General features: G+C 41.3%; 2 protein-coding genes across 3 annotated transcripts; both read left to right on the plus strand.

Moving 5' to 3' along the window:
* Positions 1-287: 287 nt before the first annotated feature.
* Positions 288-7,138, plus strand: amacr (alpha-methylacyl-CoA racemase). Of its 2 annotated transcripts, none has more exons than XM_079179035.1 (7): positions 288-473; positions 910-945; positions 1,457-1,713; positions 1,832-1,975; positions 2,656-2,816; positions 5,187-5,373; positions 5,667-7,138. In XM_079179035.1, exons 3-7 carry the CDS (start codon positions 1,467-1,469, stop codon positions 6,074-6,076), a joined length of 1,149 nt encoding a protein of 382 aa, XP_079035161.1. In that variant the 5' UTR covers positions 288-473; positions 910-945; positions 1,457-1,466; the 3' UTR covers positions 6,077-7,138. The 2 variants fall into 2 exon arrangements, with proteins under 2 accessions (XP_079035161.1, XP_079035162.1); XM_079179036.1 differs by having other exon boundaries at positions 915-945.
* Positions 7,139-12,189: 5,051 nt separating this feature from the next.
* slc45a2 (solute carrier family 45 member 2) lies at positions 12,190-23,403 on the plus strand (the record flags this gene model as incomplete). The annotated part of the gene is made up of 7 exons (XM_079178665.1): positions 12,190-12,655; positions 14,230-14,406; positions 18,387-18,754; positions 19,902-20,045; positions 21,035-21,158; positions 21,750-21,955; positions 23,182-23,403. 7 exons carry the CDS (start codon positions 12,190-12,192, stop codon positions 23,401-23,403), a joined length of 1,707 nt encoding a protein of 568 aa, XP_079034791.1.
* Between the last annotated feature and the right edge of the window lie 19 nt (positions 23,404-23,422).

The following is a 23,422-nucleotide window of genomic DNA, read 5'->3' on the forward strand; positions in this document are numbered from 1 at the left end:
GGGGGCGCATGGGTTTGTAAATTTGTACTTTGTTGTTTACTTTACAATGATCGAAGCACATCTTCACGGAGCTGCAACAGGGGCCTGCTCATACAATATATCTGTGTGTTTGTTTGTTTTAAAACAGTAGGATTTCTTGCTAAAAGTGTTACAATTACAGCCAAGTGAAATAAAACAACTTCATTTCCCAGAAATCTTGCGATCGTCGCGCTGAGGCTGAGCCACGCGCCGACGTCACCAGGAAAAGGAAGCAGTTTGTAAACAGGGCTCGCTTAGATATCAAACCAGCGTACACCGGCAGCAGAACCCTATTGCCCGGTGGAACTGTAATTAAACAAATGTAGGAATCTGAAGCTGCAGATTAATCAATATTAGCCGTAGGCCTATCACATATGGTGATCTGCTGTCGGGTATCTCCAACACTTACCATCACGCGTTCAGCTGTGTGACCTGTGCCCGACTTAGAAGCAAAGGTAGGCTGAACTTCTGCAGAAGTTACATTTTGTGATTTTGATCTAATGTTACATTTGTATAGTGATGTGGACTAACTCATGCTGCAGCTACTTTTGCAAAGTGATATTAATCCGGTGTTACCATTAAAACGGTTTGTAAGGACTTTACTGTAAGTTTTTGGTACAAACTTGGCTTGCACTTATTTATAGAAATGTTTTATTTGACTCTAAATAAGTAAATAGGTAAACACTGCACCGCAGGTGGTCTTGCTGTATGGCTGCATTTACCTTGAAAAAGCCTTTACCATTTACATTTACCTTTGACTCAGTTTCAGAGTCTAAAGTCTAAATGTCTAAAGTCTAAATGTCATTGACAGCATGAAGGAATGAATCAGGTGCGGAAGTACTGTGGATTTTTTACACCTGTCTAGTTTGTTAACATTTGTTTTTGTATTAGAGCAGACTGGTCTAAACTTCCCAAAGAAAAACAAAGGTAAGCCAAAGTGATTCACAGTTCTTATTAACCAGTTTGCTGTACGGCTGCAGTCATCCATTATTTTCATTATCGATGAATCAGTTAGTCTAGGAAACATCTACTTTGCAGTATTCAAAGTTCTTCATGCGTCATCCATGAAAATGGTCAAATAAATAAATACAGACAGTTGAGGTGCCACCGGTTTCTGTTTTAACAACTATGGAAATGTATTTTTCCCATATTCAGAATGTAAAAGCGCAACATAAACATTCAACAAATACATTTGTAAATGCAAAAATGCTCAAATTCAGTGGTTCAAGCCTCTGAAATGTGAATATTTGCAGGGGTTAGTGAATCATATTAAGACGTCACCTTTTTTTATTGCAGCCACAATGTGATTTGTAAAAGGTTTTGCTTGACATTAGTAAGTTGTGCAATTCCTAATGAGATCACAGAATGTGACGTGAGCATCCCTCACTCCCTCTGCTGTTGGTGTTGCATCTATTTTTGCTTGTACTCTTCCTTGTAGTCCTTTCATCATGGCTCTGGCCGGAGTGAGAGTTATTGAGCTGGCAGGCCTGGCTCCAGCGCCGTTCTGTGGCATGATCCTGGCAGACTTCGGAGCCAAGGTGATCCGCGTGGACCGGACCAAGACCGGCATGTCTTTAGATACACAAGCGCGGGGGAAACGATCCGTGGCCATCAACCTGAAGACGCCAGAGGGTGTAACCTTGCTCAGGAAGCTCTGTGTCCAGTCTGATGTCGTTCTTGAGCCCTACCGTAAAGGTCAGACCACAGCTCAAAAGGGGGCTTCAAGCGTGTTATAGCCAGGACGTCACCACAATGTTCACACTGAATGAGAAACGACATGAGCAGACATGGGGGGGGTTTTGTTTCTGACCAGGTGTGATGGAGAAGCTGGGCCTCGGTCCACAGGAGCTGTTGAAGGAGAATCCTCAGCTGATCTACGCTCGGTTGACGGGGTACGGACAGAGCGGATCTTACGCCACCGCAGCAGGGCACGACATCAACTACGTCGCCCTCTCAGGTCATAACACACACGTACACACAGCTGTTAATGCTTTTACATTGGCTGTTTCTATACCTTATATTGCAGATTTAATGGACTAGTGTGTTCTTAAAGCCGCCAGAGGAAGATAATCTTTTTGTGAGGATGGCGATTGTTCATCTCTTTGTACTGTCTCTATCTTTTCATGACCTTGGAAGTGAGCAAACTTGGAGTTTCAGTCTGTAATTACTTTAGTGCTGTGACTGTGTGCGTGAAGTCAACCGTTTCAATCCATCAATTAAAACAAACACAAAAGACAACACAACCAAGGTCGGTGCTAGTTGCTTTCAGTACAACATGGTTGGTAACATCGAAACATAGACATCAACATCATGTTGGACACGCGACAAACTCAACAGACATTATCCACATAGTATTCTTTCCCATTATTTCATTTGTGAACCAGGTGTGCTTTAGGTAACACTTAGTATGACTAAGGAAAATAACTATTCCAATGCAATGGGAGGTCCACAGCAAGAAATTCTATACAACAAATAAATACCACCTGTTGATAAACTGATATAAATGACTCAGACATGACTCACAAGACTTCTGATACATACATACATGTACTACCCAATAGATACTTAGCTTATGAGGTAGGTGCACTTGCGCAACAGATTTTGTGTGAAGCTTTTGTCTCCTCGTTTCTGTCACAGGGCTTTTATCCCGGCTGGGTCGGAGTGGAGAGAAGCCCTACGCTCCGTTGAATCTGATAGCAGACTTTGCTGGAGGTGGTCTCAGCTGTGCTCTAGGGATAGTCCTCGCTCTGCTCGAGAGGACAAAGTCCGGGAAAGGACAGGTCATTGACGCCAGCATGGTAAGCATGTAGTCAGACTCCAGTGAACGCGTACCGTGCAGAACGTGTTGTTGACATTCATTCATTTTCAATAACAATAGAGACGCTTTGCACAAACTGCAGTCAGACACTATTGGAGGTAGACAGTCGGATTAACGACTGAGAACCGAGAACATTTAATACAAACCAGGTAGTCCAGGTTGAAGACTTGTCAAACACCGGAAAGCAGTTCATGCTTATCGGAGGAAAGACTTTACTACTCAGGAAAGTTATCCGAGGTATTCTGTATTACTGTGCAGTACGCTACCATAATGCACCACTTTGTGGCAAACTTTTATGTCATGTTTGACTTTTATTGGGATAAGTGATCAATTGGACAGCCCTTAGTGAAGTTGAATGAAAAGCACATCAAAGTGTCTGAACCCTGCTGTGCCTGATATCCACTGGCTGTAATGAAGCAGGAAGGTTACCAAGCTCTAATGAACTCCTTAAGGAGGTGGATTTGTAAAATATTTTGAATATTGCAACTCCATAAATCCTCATGAAAAGTGTGAAATATGCAGCTTGATGCGTGTAACACACTAAAGTGTATTTGGTTGTAGTTTTATTTGATGCAAAAAATGTTTTAGCTTATGGAAGTGAAGTGTTTCGACTGCTACAGTGTAGGACTGAAGGGATGCTGTGTGTTACTTTCATAAAGTAAAACTTCAGCATCTCATGTAAGGCAGTGCAAATGTATGCAAATTGGTCTTTATCCAGTTTACAGCTGTTTTGACATTTATCCAGTTATGGTTCGGGTCTTTACCGCCGTCTTCATCTCATAAAGACTTTTTGAATCCACGTGTTGTATGATGGAGAATCAGGTGATATACTTTATGATTAGTAACCAGTAGATTTTAGCGTCTGTAATTACACAAACAACCTTTGGATCTTTGGGATTATCATGATGGGGCAGAGACAGATATTAATAAGAAGCAACAATGGCCGAACGGTCCTGACACTTAGTCTGTAGTCGGGTTTAAAAAGTGTGGTTCCTGCTTTTTCTTATCTACATTTTTATACATCCTTATTACTGATGTTGTTTTTACATAAATTTTATATACAGTACCTACGACTAGAAAAACGTTTTTCACTCCCCTGCTCAGTTGCATTGTTTTGTCTTGTGTGCATTCTACTGTGTACATCACTGCATAGGCTGTTTTCTCCTTGTAACACCATGCAAACATGAGGATTCTCTGTGTCAATGCAAGAACAAGACTCAGTCACAGGCAGTACACCATCTGCCTCACAACTATATAACGTGATGAGTTGGGGCTGAGCGAATGTGTTTGACAATGCAGCGGATTTTCCCTCAACCTTTGCTTGAAAGATCGAACAGGACCAATCGAGCCCATTCCATTAAAAGCCTGCTGACAATCTCAAATTATTATTTTAATTCAGCCACCCACTGTCAATATTTGCATGGGCTGGAGCAAATCCCAACATGCACTGCATTGGGCCAGAGGGAGGGTACATTATAATTATGATTGTACATTGAAAACAATGTAAAAGGGTCACTTTGATGAGCCAACAGAGAATAAGCACCCAAAATCTATATCTCCCCTTGACTTTACAGAGCTATAAATACATTTTCAACAACTTAGCGGTTTTGGCACAATCGCACCACTCTCATAGCGTTGTTTTATGCCGCAGCAGGCTGCTGTTTTTAGCAATTTGGAAGAAGATAGTTGAGCTGTGTACATTGTGTTACTACTTTAAGTATGTAAATCCCCCTTGTTGATTATGCCATTATTGTTTGCTCTTATAAAATTACTTTTGAGAAGCAGCACTTAATTCATGCTGTGACTGCATTGATTGCAATCAGTACATAGCACGACACTTTTGAAGGTGACTGATTCCATCTCAACAATTTCAGTTAGAGATATATAGCTTCCTTTTTATTCATTCATTAGCAGTAATAGCTTATGCCCACATGCAGATTTAGAGAATAGGGAGCAGGTGGTTTATACAGTGAATGTCAGTATATTCACCCTTTGTGCAGTGTTTTGACAAGTTATTGCAGTAGCATAGCATTTCACCTGCTTTGTGCAATTTCTTCTTGAGAAAGGGGGCTGCATACTGGAGAGATATGCTGCTGATATCTTCTTAAGTCAGCTTCTCTATGAAAAAGGTATAGACTAACATGTATGGGAGTGTATACAGGTGGTAGTTTGCCAATGAATTACTTAAACAGAAACATGTGTGCTCTTGTTTCCAGCAAAGGCATGGTGCTTTATATTCATGTATCTGTCTCTTTAAAATCTACATATGACTGGATTAATTATGCATCAAATAGAGATAAGAGACCCTTTTGACCTTGTGTTTTCTCTTCCTGTATCTCACCATCCTCAGGTAGAAGGAGCCGCATATGTAGGTTCATTTGCATGGAAATCTCGTAGCATCGGTTTGTGGGACCGTCCTAGAGGACAAAACATGTTGGACAGCGGAGCGCCCTTCTACGATACCTACGAGACCGCAGACGGAAAGTACATGGCTGTGGGAGCCATAGAACCCCAGTTCTACACACAACTACTTAAGGGTTCGTAGTGAGCAAATCCAGATTGGAAGCATTTTTATAGATGAAAGGAGCCCCTATGGCATTGGTCACTTGTGTCACACGTGTGCCATGCCATGAACAACAGCTAAACCTCGAGGGAAACTAAGGCATGTGAAGGACACAGTGTGAAATTAAATGAAACACTCTTCTCCTCACAACACCAATCTCTAGAAATGTGAAAGCAGCAGATCTGTAAAATCAGGTGAACAACAATCATTTAGCTGTTGACACGCGTTTCTCTGTTGGGTTATAAAAGTATTTGTTTCGCCCTCTAGGTTTAGAGTTGGATGCTGGAGCGTTACCTCCTCAGATGAGCTTCACCGATTGGCCAGAGCTGAGACGGCTCTTCACAGAGTGTTTTGCTTCAAAAAGTCAAGCAGAGTGGTCAAGGATTTTTGATGGGACTGATGCCTGTGTTACACCTGTGTTGTCTTTCGACGAGGTGAGCTCACACCCGCATAACCAGGAAAGAGCTTCCTTCATGAAGGACGCCAGCGGGGAGGAAAGCCCCCGGCCGGCCCCGGTTCTCTCTCGGACTCCTGCAGAGCCTTGCCTTGCCTCCGACCCTGTTATTGGAGAACACACAGTCGATGTCCTAAATGAGTATGGGTTTACATCAGCAGACATAGACCAGATGCTAACAGCAGGGGTCGTACAGTGTAATGCTGCCAAAGCAAAGTTGTAGAGATTGATATCAGTGATTGATTTGGACAAAAAACACAATTAGACCACACCGAATTAAGGTCTCAAATTTAACACTTTAAAGTTTCTTTAAATATTGATCAGTTACTTTCCTAAATACATATGAACCACTCTTCATATCGCCATAAATTAGATCCACCGCACAGCAAATTTAAAAATAAAATATTGTCATTTTAATGCTGGTTTGCCCGATTCTCCCGTTATTTCCATTTTCCAAAACAGTGGTGAAGAACACCAGAATGCTTGGAGCAAACTTCATGCAGTAGAATGACAGGAAAACAGCATCACTGATCTGTTTTAACCAATGGTATATCTCAGCTAAAAACACAGAATCCGTCAGCATGTTAGCGTGTTGTTCACTACCGAGTGTCTAAACGGTACCGACAACATTATCTTCACTTCACTTGCTCAACAGACTTCAGATAACAGGCACAGGTTTTCATGTGCCAAAAGAAGTTTGTGTTCATAGATTGTTAAATCAGCAGCACCACAAATATGAAGTAATCGCAGCCTTTATTGTTGTGTAAGTTTAATGCCTGAAGTAAACTGCATGCAACTGTTTGTTTTAATCAGATTTCATAGTCATCTCAGTGTCTTACAACAGACACAGGAAATTAAGTAAATGAGAATGTTGAATATATGAAGGTTGCAGATGCTTGTGCAAATTGAAGGTGCTACACAAGGAGATTTAGATATGCATCACCTTATTACGGTAATTTGTCTCCAAGCATATATGTGATGGCACCTACTGTATGTGTATTGCAGCCCTATTCATGATAAACAGTGAGCACCTGGAGTGATGGTCTTTGGGGATCTTTAATTTGTTTACTTATCAGTTGCATTTTGTACATTGTAATTTATTCACTTGGGGTCACCGGTGCAATAGTCATTCCGTCACTTCACTGCAGCCCTGTGGTGCTGCCGAAGGTTTAAATGATGGTTTTTAAATGATTAAATGGCACTCTGGCACTCTGTGGATGGACACCTAATGAGAATTTATGAATTTAATTAATGTAAATGAAATACACTATATCTATATTCTAAATATGTGTCTGGTGTGTGCAAAGTCAATCAACATCTCCACAACACATTTACTTAAGTTAAGGTTATTGACATACTAAATTAGCCATCGCCACAGGAAGTACATGTAAATTTAAACCTGCTGTGTAACAATTTTGTAAAATAATCACAATAAAATGCATGAAATGTGAGTGTTGTCCCACTATGAGCATGTGATGTGAAGGAGCGATGACTCAAAACAGGCAGCAGAAACTCAACGTTGGAATGACTTTTCAGCTAAACAGTAAGGTTATGGATTTTGTCCATAACCTTTTAAAACAAACAAACACACAGATATATTGTATGAGCAGGCCCCTGTTGCAGCTCCGTGAGGATGTGCTTCGATCATTGTAAAGTAAACCACAAAGTACAAATTTACAAACCCATGCCCCCCCCCGCGGCCACCTAATTATTAAAACTGCAAATCTAGATCAGGGACAAAAAAATAATCCATTATGCAGATTAGCCAACCAGCCAGTGGCATATCTCTATTAGAAGCGTCTTCTAGCTGTGAGCTAGTCAGAGAGCCCACGCACACACACACAATTTCATGTGCTCAGAAATGATGTTCACCTAAGCTCCAAATGGCCTGAGACCAAAACCCTGTCGACACTCTCTCTCACAGCCATGATGAAAGGACTACAAGGAAGAGTACAAGCAAAAATCGATGCAACACCAACAGCAGAGGGAGTGAGGGGTGCTCACGTCACATTCTGTGATCTCATTAGGAATTGCACAACTTACTAATGTCAAGCAAAACCTTTTACAAATCACATTGTGGCTGCAATAAAAAAAGGTGACGTCTTAATATGATTTACTAACCCCTGCAAATATTCACATTTCAGAGGCTTGAACCACTGAATTTGAGCTTTTTTGCATTTACAAATGTATTTGTTGAATGTTTATGTTGCGCTTTTACATTCTGAATATGGGAAAAATACATTTCCATAGTTGTTAAAACAGAAACCGGTGGCACCTCAACCGTCTGTATTTATTTATTTGACCATTTTCATGGATGACACATGAAGAACTCCCACTTTTCTTTACGCAACAGCAAATTAGACCCGAAACAGTTAGTTGATCGACGGATCAATAATCTGCAACTATTGTGATAATCAATTCATCGTTCGGGCATTTTTCAAACTATGATTACAGCCTCACAATCGAAGATTTACTGATTTTCTTTGTAACATCTCAGCGTGAACTGAATGTGGAATAAGACATTTGAATACTGCAAAGTAGATGTTTCCTAGACTAACTGATTCATCGATAATGAAAATAATGGATGACTGCAGCCGTACAGCAAACTGGTTAATAAGAACTGTGAATCACTTTGGCTTACCTTTGTTTTTCTTTGGGAAGTTTAGACCAGTCTGCTCTAATACAAAAAAGAAATGTTAACAAACTAGACAGGTGTAAAAAATCCACAGTACTTCCGCACCTGATTCATTCCTTCATGCTGTCAATGACATTTAGACTTTAGACATTTAGACTTTAGACTCTGAAACTGAGTCAAAGGTAAATGTAAATGGTAAAGGCTTTTTCAAGGTAAATGCAGCCATACAGCAAGACCACCTGCGGTGCAGTGTTTACCTATTTACTTATTTAGAGTCAAATAAAACATTTCTATAAATAAGTGCAAGCCAAGTTTGTACCAAAAACTTACAAGTACTTACAAACCGTTTTAAATGTAACACCGGATTAATATCACTTTGCAAAAGTAGCTGCAGCATGAGTTAGTCCACATCACTATACAAATGTAACATTAGATCAAAATCACAAAATGTAACTTCTGCAGAAGTTCAGCCTACCTTTGCTTCTAAGTCGGGCACAGGTCACACAGCTGAACGCGTGATGGTAAGTGTTGGAGATACCCGACAGCAGATCACCATATGTGATAGGCCTACGGCTAATATTGATTAATCTGCAGCTTCAGATTCCTACATTTGTTTAATTACAGTTCCACCGGGCAATAGGGTTCTGCTGCCGGGGTACGCTGGTTTGATATCTAAGCGAGCCCTGTTTACAAACTGCTTCCTTTTTCTGGTGACGTCGGCGCGTGGCGCGTGGCTCAGCCTCAGCGCGACGATCGCAAGATTTCTGGGAAACAAAGTTGTTTTATTTTACTTGGATATAATTGTAACACTTTTAGCAAGAAATCCTACTGTTCTGGACCATAAAGTCTCACAGCAGTAAATCCAATGGAATACTTTTCACGTCAAAAACACAAATATTAACCTCATGGTGGCGGGAGAGGAAAAGTCATGTGATCACCAAAGTCGATAGGATTCACCCTCCAGGGACCATGAATATCTGTACAAAATTCAATCTAATAGTGGTTGAGATATTCTGGTGTGCACCAAAGCGATGTGGCTATAGAATAATTGATATGGATGTTAATATTGGAAATGGAAAGGGCAGTGGCATTTGTATGGACCGCTTCACTAAGTGAAACTTGGTAATCACAGTTCAATAATTCTAGAGTGCACTCTAAGCCTTTTGACTTTCGCCTTCAGACCTCTGCAGCTCATCTGAAAGGTCAGGTGTTTGTGTATTTTTCCTTTAGAGCCACTGTCAAATTGATGGAATAAAATAGTCAGGATCAAAGATCTTTTTAATACAGCGTTCAGTTGATATTTTAAATTAGCCTCTCTCATTAAATAAATATATATATATTCTGTCATGTTGTTCTAATGTACCATATACTGTATAGTTGTGTTGTATTATTTCATATCATGTGTATTGTAAGCTACTCTGTGTTTGGATCAAACAGCAATTATTTCTCCTTTGAACCCATTAAAGGGAATTTAGATCTTTAGTTGTTTTGGTATTGAGGTCAGCTCTGAAGCCAGATTTCAAAATGAGTTGACTTGGCTTAAAAAAAAACATGTCGGTTATCAGAGTGCAATTCTGAGGTTTTTGAAATACTGTAGCTGTTACAAATGATGTGAAGGATGAATAGACGGACTACTTGAATTACTTCCTAATTTAACAGGGAGAATGTCAAGATGTCTTTCAGGCTTTGATTTCCAGCAGCACCGATGTGGAAATAACCTTTAACAGTTTCAAGCAGCAGCTGCTGCTTTATAAGCTGACATGTTAATGGAAAATTGGATCGTCTGCTTTCTAATATTGAAGAGCTTTTGACATACTATTAATTTAGACTGTGCACCCTAATTTTGGAGGTAAATCACTGTTTTAGCGATGTGCCTTTCAGTGCTTTTACTTCTTAGGCACAGCAAAGCTAAACAGACTAAACTTTCCCAAAGCTTTAATGAGACATCTTTTAAAGTTTGACATTTTGGGAAATACACTTATTTGCTTTCTTGTCAAGAGGTAGATGAGAAGTTTGATACCACTCTCATATGAGAGGGATGTCGATATTCTCATCCAACTCTCAGCAAGAAAGTAAATGCCTCTCCTGGCAGGTAGGAATCTGTGCAATAGTGCTACGGTTCTACAGCATTTACTGTATGTTGTCTGTAGTGTTGAAACGGCTTATTGATCACCTAAATGTCAGGGTGCTGCTTTTCTTTCTTTCTATGCAAAAGGCTTCTTAGAACGTCATTATTCTAAGAAAATGTTCAGAATATTGCCAGCCTACAGTGATTCTCAGAATTTTCTTAGAAATTCATCATGAGATGGAACTCTTTGTAGGAAACTTTATGAATATGGCCCCGGGTCACAATACGATAGAGAACAAAGACTAAATTATTTCTTAAAAGAGCTTTAGTTTGCAGCAAACATTACTCAAACAGGAGTAAAAAGAGCATTTGCTGGGGACTATTTTCTGCTGCGGATTAAAACACATTTGCTGCTCTGGTGAGTATTTACAGCAGCAGGACGATGTATGAGGAGTTGACTCAAAATATACCACAGTGGCACCATTTATTTTATTGAAGATCTCACTCCATGTAATATGTGAGATGTGTACTTAATAGGTTTTGCACACCGATGGAGGTCTCTGTAAAGAAAGGTATGTAACACCTGACCTTGAGAAAGAATAACAAGTATTCACAGTCACACACATTATGAAATACCCTTTTAGAACTACTATCAAAACCTTTTGAACAAGACTAAGAGCATACAGCTCTGCTACCAGCTCTGTGAGGCTGTATTTTAGTCCAGCTGTGCTTTGTGATAAACACTAACATACCCAAAACAACAATGTGGATTGACAGACCGGCCGTCCATCTTCAGCCTTTTAGCCGCACTGCTCGCATGGCTTTAAAAGAAAAAAAAATATGAATTGGATTCTAATTGAATTGTGGATGAAACAGAAGCTGCAAATGCCAAAGCAGAAGAGAACTGCGTTATAATGTCTTAACTGCGTTTAAGACATTAAATGAAATGACAAAAAGCGCATCAAATTTTCACTTTGCTGTAGGCCTAAGTAATTCTTTTTTTAAACATGTTTTTAACCATCTTTTTTCACTTGCATTAAACAGTACGTACAGGAAATCACTTTTTAAATAAGCTTTCAAATGTATCAATATATTGATTAGATCCAGTGGCAAACGCCTCCCTACTGAAAGAGGAGTAGAAATAAATACCACTGGCTGATCGTTAGTGACTGTTGAAACAACGGAATAAAGGACCCTCTTTACCGTACACACACACTCACACACGCTCACATGTAATTCCTCACACCAAATTCACATGAATTGCCCTGGGTCTTTACAGCAGTACTTGAAACATTTAGCAATCCCCTAAATACACCCACTTCTTTCTCGCCTCCCTTCTCCCCGTGTTGTTCAATGAGTGCCACTCTGCTGTGCTCGGACCAGGAGGCAGACCTTCACATGTAAAGTAAAGCTGTGTGGCTCTTGGACTCATTGCTCAGCTATGCAGTAGAGAGGAGGATTAGCTCAAGCTGAGCTCCAGTGCAAGGACTGGGCATTTGGCCATTTATCCATCACCTGGCGGACTGAGAGAGACACTGCCATACTCTTTGTCTCTTTTCCCCCGAAATCTCCTCTTATCATTCTCCCTCTCCTTCTCCCTTTCCCCTTCTACCTTCCTTCCCTTCTCTCGACCATGACCCTTTTATCAGAGGACCAGTCTGTGAGGCCCCAGCCTTGCGGGCTCCCGGAGCCTGGCAAACACATCAGCACTTCTTTGTACCCAACAGACTACACTGGCTCCAAAGAGAACTACATGGACAGTGGGGATAGCACCGTTTTCGGAGCCGTGGAGCCCCCCAGGCGCTCGCGAGGCCGCCTCATCCTCCATAGCATGGTCATGTTTGGAAGGGAATTCTGCTACGCTGTGGAGGCAGCATTCGTTACACCTGTACTCCTGAGCGTGGGCCTTCCCCGCAGCCTGTACAGCTTGGTGTGGCTGATCAGCCCCCTGCTGGGCTTTCTGCTGCAGCCCATCATCGGCTCGGCCAGCGACTACTGCCGTTCGTCGTGGGGCAGGCGGAGACCTTACATCCTGGCCCTGGGCATCCTCATGCTGCTGGGAATCACCCTGTTCCTCAACGGAGATGCTGTCATCTCAGGTGAGAAAGAGATGTATTTTTTAGTCTTGTCATATCAGAAAGTGAGTTCATGTTTTGAGTGCCGACTTCGCCTTCGATTCAGAGGAAATAAAAGAGAATTAACCAGTTCTTTCCATCAAAGAAACCTGAAATATTGTAGAGCATACTGTTGAAATCTGACATCGCCTTGATCTCCTTCTATTATGCTTATGTTTGGAAGAATAATTGACTTATCTTGTAAACCTCAATGAATGCAAAGCAAACACATGAGGTTTTATGGTCTAATTAGATTATTCTCACACTGGTTACATGGTTATAACTTTTATAATCGCTTAGAATTTTACAGGCTCAGGCTTCAAATTGGCAGTATGTTCTCGCTAAAAAGAGACATCAAGAAAAAAGTTTTAACTTTTTAACTGTGGGCATAATTTCCTCAGATGTCTCTTTTTTTTTGGGGGGGGGGTTTCTGAGAATCCGGCAGGCAGCATCACGAGAAGTTCTCTTCCCAAAAGAATCTGTGACCTTTGCAGCCACATGAACAGATTCACTGCTGAGAGTCATGGTGCCGCTCTATTGTTTCCCACCGAACAGGATCAGGGCAGGGTTAAGTGGATATTCACTGAAAATGTCCCCACACTCTGATATGCACAGTTGGCCCCGAACACTTTTTAATGATGGAGCTTTAAATAAATCATCCTCACTTCCTCAATTATTCCTTTTGATTGGATGTTGATGAGAGTATTCATCGGACAGGACAATGAATTGTAGGCTACAAAACATTTGCTCCACATTTTAGGAACTATCCAAAACACTGCAAAAACAGTGAACATGTAAAGTTTGAGAGATCTCTGTTATACTGAAACAGCTCAATTAAACAGGTGAAATAGCAACACAATGTGTATTTAAGCTCACAGTGCAGGATCCTTATTTCAAATCTGAGGCTCAGGTCAAAAGAAAATGTAAATCAGCTTGTTTGAAATAACTTATTTCTTTCTTGAATGCCCTGATTGTTGATTGAGTTTCTATTAAAAACGTTCCGGGCTTTGCTATCATCATCACACGGACTGCAAAGTATTTCTTTCATCCAACGCGCGCCGGATAAGCTGATTATCTTTCCATGTTTCTCAGAGTTGTGGTGAATGCCACGGGAATCGTGTGACGTACGTGTTTGCATTGTTTTAACTGCCCTCGCTCAATTCCTCTTTTTGTATCATAGCTACAGAAAGGTCAGTTCATTGTAATGATCTGTTGATGTAACTCCATGAAATTGCTGTCCATGGTACATCTATTAACAGACTTTTATATTGTTTATGTTCTAAAGACACTCATTATCTCTTACTTAAATCACAAAATCATCCACTCCATTATGTTCAAAGTATGCCTGATATATTTTTAGCCTCATTGTTCCTTTTGTAAGAGAACAAAACAACCCTGGCCTTTATGATACAATAGCCAGTGCCTTTCATTGTGCTGTGTGCTGAATTCTTTTTCCTGCAAAATTATCCTCTATACTTGCCAGAAATTAACATGCACATTTGACAGCTCCATCATTAACCGCAGTGCTCAATGTGCGATTATTTTGTTCTGTTTTGCAGCACTAGTCAGCGACAGGTCATTGAGGAGTATTTGGGCCATAGTGGTGGTGATGTTCGGAGTCGTGCTGTTTGACTTCGCTGCAGACTTCATCGACGGGCCCATCAAGGCCTACCTGTTTGATGTGTGTTCACATCAAGACAAGGAAAGAGGTCTGCACTACCATGCTCTATTCACAGGTGTGTAACACAGACAAGCACATACAACACACACACACACACTGTTGTCGCATTTGCTTCAATAAGCATTTTTTTGGCTTATTTATGTCATAAATCTTTTCTCTTTGGCTGTTTCCAACTTGCATCTTGATGGACTTGCTTTGAATGAATGGGCATGAATGGGAGTTAGTCATGATGGGCAGGTGGCACCTTGATTGGGAGCAATACGTGTATGAAGGGGTTTAAATGGGTGAAGGACATGTAGCGTAAAAGAACGTTGAGTGGGTGGAAGATTGAAAAAGCACTTTACAAGTACAAGTCCATTTACCTTTTGTTTGGTGAGAGTTTCTCACAATATGGTACTGGTGGGCGGAGCAGCACTATACTGAAGGAGATATGAACACTTCAATGAACTATGTCGCTGTCTGAGAGTGGTCTGCATGTTCAGTAAGACTTTGGATGTCTTTTGATGTAATAAGACTTTCTTGCCCAGAGTTAGGTGAGAGTATTGATACCACGCTCGTTATCGAGACAGCTTAAATAAATCCACCAACATCTCAGAAGTTCACTAATTAAGATGTTGTATCTTGTTTGTTTAATCTCTACAAAGTGTAAAATGGCAAGTTGTTGTTTCACGTCCCGGGGGTTATGTGCCAGACTGTTTCCTGGCTGGCACAGTGGCCATTTTATTTGAGTGTCCAAGAATGTGTGTTCAAGAAATATAAATAATTAGTCCTGTTACTGAGTTCATTTTAGAGTGTTTTAGCTCATTTTGTTGGTTTTACAGCCCACAACTTTACTGTTTTGCTTCACTCTCACCGGTCTCACCTCTGTGCAAGTTTTTGGTCATTTTTGACACATTTTGCTCATTGTTTCACTAATTCGTCATTGAAATCTCGCCAGTACAATGTTCCCATGTGGAAAATCGCTCTCTGTGTTACCAAATGCAACCAGATGCTTCCTTTTATAATAAGTCTCTCAGGGAATTACAGTGTAACTTTGGCTCACCATTTAATGCAGAACTCCCTTTTCTCTGTGTAATGTGAGTTTTGGAAGATGAGTTCCAGAACCCAGCGTGACATCTCAGATGGATTTTTGCCACCTTTCCTAAACTTTGAATTGTGTGTTCATCAGCCACTTTGATACAGACATGCTGACATGTGTTCATCTGCATTTCACCTTCAAGTCAACAATATTTTGCTTAATGGATGAACAGATTCTCCACTTGTACTTCAGAGCAAATTTCTGAAAAGTTCAGGGTTGTATTATGAAAAGAAATGTGATGTTGATGAGCCAAAGCATCAATTTGTTTTGGCTCCTCATGTGGAGTTGGAGATTTACTTCATTGACATTACCATTTATTTGAAGGGCAAACAAGCCTGCAGTTGCATTTGTCACTTCCTGGATAAACACACACAGAGAGTTTGGCAGGATGACCACCTGTGGACACATTCAGAAGCGAATCAATACTAGCTGTCTCTTTATTTTGGGTGATTTAACAATGCGTATCTTAGGGTTACACAGCTGAAGATTGCTTGCTTTATTAACGTATGTAGTAAATGAGATACGCCATTACTGTAACCCACCATAACCTTATAAAATATGTTCCAAACGAGTCTAAAAAATTAACAGGCTCAAGCTAATATTCTTCATACCCTGCAAGGCAAGAGGATGTTTTCAGCGTCAGTGGTGCGTTCAGCTGTCAGCAGGCACCGGGTGGTGTGAGCATGCTAGTCAGGCAGTAATCCTGCCCTGAGCTAGTCATGTGCTGCAGTCATGGGTCTGGGCTGAGAGAGACAGAAGCCAGGCACATGACTCTTTAGACGCCCCTGCCACCTCTGGTATGTGAGGTTTGAGGAGGAAGGAGAGAGCTGTTGTGTGTTTCTCTGTGAGTCATGTACTTTTCTAATCACACACTTGTGAAATGCTATGATCAGTACTCTCTCTCTCTCTCACCAGACCACAGTCATTACGGATGACTAATTACTTTACACACATAATGACTTACTTGCTTGCTTATTTACTACAGCAGCAGGTATATAAACCTGGCCATATGAACACATAATTCATTTTTAGCCACACTAGCCGTGTGGGCCCGTGAGTGACAATGTTGGTCTGTCGGTTGGCCGATCGATGGGTTCACCACTTCAGACTGAAACCTATTAACAACTATCAAATGGATCGCCTTGACATTTGGTGTAGACATTCTTTGTGCTCAGAGGATGACACCAGTGACTTTGGTGATCCCCTGACTTTCTAATCTAGCCAGTAGTAAATTGCACATTTTCAAACCAAGTCTAAATAAGCAACCTGCCCTTTCGCCAACAATTTGTTTTTGTGTGTTTTTGTATTGAATCCCACTCGTGTGTAATGTGAAACGGCGTCAGTTTAATTTATACCTCAGAGTCTATTTACATCAAATTCCGCCTCGCTCATATTCAATCTCGTCCTCTCTCGTTTTCACTCTCTCTGTGTATGTTGTCCACAGTTGAGCCCCTGTCATGTCTCTGTTTGCTCTGCTGCACTGTGCTGCAATGCGAGTTATTGCAGGGGCAGAAAGATACACACTTGAGGTGATGTTGATGACAGAGAAAGAAAATTGAGGAGGATCTTGAATGAAAGAAGAGTGATCGATGCAGCACACAAACAACAATTTTCCAGTCTTTTAGACATAAATGAAGCGTGACCAAGATACTTATTACTTTGCCTGTCAGTTGCTATGATGCAGAGAAATAGCCTCCATCTCAGGAGACCTACTTTTTTTGTTATTTAACCATTCTTTTTAAGTCATTGACTCAAATCGTGTGTGCGTGTATATAATTGTGTAAGCATGTGATTTAAGAGAGGCATCTGTCAACAACACTGCTCCTGCTACACAATTTCATACTCGTATTTTTAGATCATCCGTGTTGCATACTAACCAACAGACTGTTCACTCATATACTGTACAGGCAACTGACCTATAACGTGGTGCAGATTCAGTTCGGGTTTTCGGTCCATTCTGCCGCTCGCCTTTCTTGAAGCTCTCATCATTTATATGTCCTATTTTTAGTAAAGAGAGAAGGCTGAGTTGTTCATGAAAGGCACAGAGAGAGATATGATATTTAACACCACACCGGAGCACACACCGTCTGCAGTTGGTGAGCCTTCATCTTAGTGGCAAACATGCTAAAATGATATTCACTCGATCCACTGCCTGGATATTGAGTTTGAATCATATTGTCTACAGTTTGTAGCCTTGTCTTTCTGCAGTAATAATTCATGAGAATCTTCTCCTTCATTATTTAATGTGGATATGTGCTCCATGTCAGCCGGGATAATTTCCTAATTGTGCAGCAATTACATTAACTGTGCAGCAGTGTGACAATACACAATGTCATTTGTTCACTTTTCCTTTTTGATACTTATTTTTCCATTTGTGTGTGTGTACCAGTGAAAATGAAAGGTTGACACTATCTTTATTCTTTTGTTTTGCAGTTTGTCCAGTGCTGTATGTCCAGTATTTATACTGTACATATGATATCTGAGTATAGAAGTGTTACCTTTCTCAATGCATAGCACTATTTCAACAACAGCTATGACAAAAGTCAAAGCTCAAAGCCAGAGAAGGACCCATAATAGCTTTTTTATGCATGCACAACCTAAGCTACTGTATCATCAAACCTAAAAGTCAGAGATGCACTGAAATAATTCAAGCAGGTTAAGTACCCATGTCATTTTAAAGAGGCGCTCGACACTAATATTTTTGCTGCACACATAATCACATAGATTCCTGTCAGCATACAGTGTTGAGACAGATGACTTTCTACAGTATTTCACCGCTCTCGTTTGCAGCCTCAGCGGGCTGCTGTCTTCAACAAAACGCTCTAAAACCTCACTCTCTGAAAGAGACTCAATTATGCTGGAAAGGAAGAGTTCTTGCAGAATCTGAGGGTGTGCAGTATTTATTCCTCAGTAAGCTCTGCCTCCAGTGTTTTAACCTTTGCCGCTGTGTATTCCAGGTCTGGGCGGTGCGTTCGGCTACCTGGTTGGAGCTATGGACTGGGGTCACTCTGTGTTGGGTCAGGTGCTGGGCTCTGAGTACCAAGTCATCTACTTCTTCTCAGCATTGACGTGGGGCATCTTCCTCACTGTGCACCTCTTCAGTATTCCAGAGCAGCCTCTGGGCAAGGACCCGTTTGCCTCTGACCCTTCACCTTCCAGTGCCCTCCGCCTACTGGGCTCCCACAGCAATGGTTACGGGGGGCTGGCTAAAGAGCCCGTCTCACCTGCAGTCCCTGCATCCGTCCCAGACCTCAGGCCTAGGTCCTTCTCTGCTCTCGGAGAGGCCAACTCAGTGACCTCCAGTGCCAAGCAGCCAAACAAAGAGGTATGTGATATACAGTCTCCAAGGACGCACTTGTAGATACACGTGGTAAGATGATTTGGAATACAAATTGAATTTATCAATGCTCATGGTCAAGGGGAGACCTTAATATAGTAGTTTAGAGAAAATGGACTTGTAATGTAGTCTCAATGCAACTTCTAAGTGGAGACGAAATGTTGTGTTTACAAGAAAGTGCAGTTGCACAAAAGGTATGAGTACAAATGGTTTCCACTGAGCCTTCACCTATGATATTCTTTTCAAGGCAGCTGTGGCTGGTTTCAACTACAAATAAAACGTACTAAGGCCTCGGTGTGTTCTCGCGCCACCACTCAGCCAATCATTGACAAGAATATTCATAAATCAATATTGGTTCAAATGGGACCATGCTCTGCAGGGCAAATATTCAAACAACCTCGTGGAGATGATATGCAGTTTGGTAAATATGTCCCGTGCAACATAAAGTTTCCAATTTATAAGATTTCCTACATTTATTTTTGAAACTTTTTGAAACTTTTTTGAACATCAATCAATTAGTCAAACCCCACCAGCTGAGTTGACTTCTGTTTAATGCATCTTAATGAAAAGAAGAGGGATCTAGCAGAATAATTTGTAGCATCTTCTTCTTAAAACCCACTTTCGTAGTCTCGTAAAGACGTTTGATGAATATTCTCTAACATGTCATGCTCTTGCCTTGATAGTATCTTAGCTCTAATTGTGTTTGTCTTCCTTTTGTTTGGTCAAGCACATTAGTGAGGTTATACAGTGTTAAGTTGTGAATGTTTTTACATTTTTAAACGCGGAAGATTGCGATGTAGTATCAGATCATACTTCATTTAATGCCTCTGAGGTAGTCTTCACACTCATAATATTGACTTTGTCATCTGCCCTTTCATCTTTCATCATCTCCGGCCTCCATCCCTTGAGCACAGTCCTTAATGTCACTGTGTGATCTTTACGTTGAATCCCTTCATTCATTCTAATGAGGGTCTTCACGGAGCAGATGTCTGTTTTCACTGTTGGAGCTTTTGAGCTAACCTCTTTAATTAAGTACCACATACCGGGAGAGTAATGAGTGCCATGAGAGGAAAATCTGTGTTAAAATCCTGTCAGTGTTGGAGCTGATGTCTGTGGCGTTTGTGTGTATGTGCAGGCCCAGAAGAGGATGACATTCAGGTCGATGATGAAGACTATCATGAACATGCCAAACCACTACCGCTACCTGTGTGTCAGTCACCTGCTGGGATGGACGGCTTTCCTCTGCAACATGCTCTTCTTCACAGACTTTATGGGACAGGTAATGATTTTGAATACCGCACATGTGATCACTATTCAGGTGTGGCTTATTGTCATTATATCATTGTAAAGTGAATATTGTTGGGTTTTGGCTCCACAAAATAAGACAAATCAAAATGTTACCCTGGGCTGTGATTTTGAGGATTTTTGCACAGTATTTCTCAGGCTCGCAAAGCGTAGCATCACTTGGCCACAGCGTCATATTCATCCTACAAATGAGAGTAATATCAGTCTTGTGAAGAAACTCGCAGCATAAAAGCATAAAAGTGTTTTTTCTCAAAATGTAGAACTATTCCTCTCGAGTGTAATTTGTACACAAAGCCACACAAAGCCTTACGTAAGATGACGTTACATCGTTAATTCATTAATCATTTAAGTCATATATAAAGTGGAAATGCCAATTATTCTCTGCCTCCAGCTTCTCAAAGCTTGAATTCTCTTTAATCTGTTTTATATCACTGTATACTGTATATGTTTTGTTTTTTTCTCACTGTCAGGATCTGCAATTTAAAGATGTCACCTTAATTGCAGATTTTCCCACTAATTGGTGACATTGTATAGAGTAAACAGAAATAATCCATCAATTAGTCACTGTCAAACGAGGCAAGCCGACAAAGTTAGACCAACAACAGGGGGAGTAGCCTCTTGTTGTGTGTAATCTCCGGTTGACGTGGAATAAAAATGAATTCTTGACAGTTTCACCGTGTGTAGGCTGATCAAAGGACGCGTCTCACACCAGGACGCAGTACTCACCGCCACGGTTCATTAACACCCGATACAGCAGCGTGTAATCTGAAACTGCAGGCGTCATCATCCGGGATGAGAAATGTGGAGTCAGTGGCTTCCTGTTGAGTGTTGAAGGGAAAGAAAAGATGAAAGCCAGAATGAACGAGAGTGGCCAACATTTTGATATCTTTATCAGTGTAGCTGAGTGCTTTGACTGCATTCTAACACGCTCATTGTCAAATTATTTCTCTATTTGTTTTGCAGATTGTGTACAATGGAAATCCTTATGCAGCCCATAACTCCACGGCCTACGCCACATATGAGAGAGGTGTAGAAGTGGGCTGCTGGGGACTGTGTATTAATGCTGTGTCCTCTGCTCTCTACTCCTGTAAGTACCTGAAAGCTTATGTGTGTGTGTGTGTGTGTGTGTGTGTGTGTGTGGACATTTTTTTCATGGCAGCCACCATTTGTTAGTATCACCATGTCATGAATAGCAATAGCAACTCAACAAGGTTGTGCAGGGAAGGTAGTAGTGAGTCATTACCGCCTCATATTCTGTTTGGGATTACAGGCTGTAATGTGCTGCACAAATGAAACAGATGTTTCCCCAACTGATGTTTCATTGAAATCCACAAAGTAGGTGTGCTATATTAGCAGTAGGCTTGTAAAATATCAATGAAGTGTGAAAGGGAAATTATGTGCTTCATACAAAGCAAAGTTCAAGCCAAATAACAAAGTACTGCCATCACTGAGCCTCTGATTGTGAAATTGGCTGTATTTAGTCAGGGTGCTGAGAAGTTTATTTCAGTAATGTTCAGCAGTAATGTTCGGCTGTGAAACGAAAGGTAGCCCGTCCTATGAGATGTCCGGTCAACTTTAACACACTGTGGAGGGTTTCATAATGTTTTTATCAACATCTTTTAGAGGCATAAAAGACAAAGCTGTACTTTCCTCATTGATGACGTTTGTGTGTTTTCAGACGTGCAGCGTTTCCTCCTCCCGTACATCGGCCTGAAGGGATTATACTTCGTGGGCTACTTTGTATTTGGCATGGGCACCGGCCTGATTGGCCTCTTCCCCAACATCATCGCCACGCTCATCCTCTGCACCGTATTCGGGGTCATGTCCAGCACGCTCTACACCATCCCATTCAACCTGATAGCGGAGTACCAGCGGGAAGAAGAGGTACTAAGCTGACAGAAGGAATGCTTTTCAGGGTTGAGATGCATTTGAGTAGAGGAAAATAAACATTGTGCTCAACCAAAGACAAAAACAGAGAGCTGGGGTGTGTGCCATGCAATGCTTCACACGCCCAAATCAGTTAGGATTGAGTTCAAGTTCTTTATTTTTCAGATGCACTACAATTACATGAGCAAGCAGCCCCGAGGGGCTCAAGTGTCGAGAGTCAGGGTGGATGACCTGCTGGTGCTCATCCACACAGCCTGGGGTCGGTCCATCAGAACGCTCAGGGTCCAATCACGCACGTTGTTGAGTCCCAGAGCTCTCTGTGAGCGCTCTGTCTCTGAGCTTGATGATGAACTTAGATGGCACAATGGTGTTGAATGCTGAAATATAATGAACAGCTTTCTCACACATAGGAGTAACTCTGGTCCAGATGGGATTGGGCACTGTGGAGGGTCAGGGTAATGGCGTCATCTGTAGATCTGTTTGATCTGTTTCAATGACTGGGAGAGAGGAGGCAGAGGGCTTTTGTTGTTTTTTAGGACACAGACAATGGTTGATGTTCCTTTTATTCAGTTTTGAACGTCAGAATGTTTTTCCTTCGGCTCAGCCTTCTTCGGTTTGCAGTTGAGTTCTTTTCACTGTTCACCAGCAATGAGTGCCAACAGACATTTTTCACAATTTTATAGACAGGAAGATACACTTAGTATCAATAAACAATAAAAGCCGACTCTGCATATAATTAAACAAAAACATAACTTTTGATTCTACTTAATGAATGAGTACAAATGATTCCCATTCAGAACATCATATCTGACAACTAACATCCAAACATCTGTAGACTCATAAAGAAATCATATACAACATCTTCCCTGTGGCTTTAAAAAAAGCATTTGTTAGAAGAAAGAAAACGATTTCTGTTTGTTTTGGTGTGTCCTGGCATGCTCAGTCAATACCTCATTAAGTTGAACCAGGGGAGCTGGTGATGAAATTGAATAGCATGTGGCTGAGGTGCCTGAGGAGAGCTTTATTCATCTTAAAAAATACTTAAAATAATATATATATGAGATGGTCTCTTGGTATTTCCCGGAGCTAAATCTTTTTTACCTATTGATTGCTTTCTGCACTGGGTATTTTTGGTAACACAGAAATTACATCAAATATTGCTCTCTTTTTTCCCCCTCCTCCTCCTCCTCCTCCTCCTCCTCCTCCTCCTCCTCCTTCCTCAGGAACAGATGAAGCTGCGAGGAAGCATTGTAAGTCAGCGAGGCTCCGGGGTGGACTGTGCCGCCCTCACCTGCATGGTCCAACTGGCTCAGATCCTTGTCGGTGCGGGTCTAGGAGCTCTGGTCAACATGGCAGGAAGTGTAATCGTGGTGGTCCTTTCGGCCTCGACCGTGTCCCTGCTCGGCTGCATCTTCATCGCCCTCTATATCAGAAATGTGGACTAATTCTGCTTATGTAAAAGTA

This window comes from Pholis gunnellus (assembly GCF_910591455.1).
Source record: "Pholis gunnellus genome assembly, chromosome: 18".
NCBI lineage: Eukaryota > Metazoa > Chordata > Actinopteri > Perciformes > Pholidae > Pholis > Pholis gunnellus.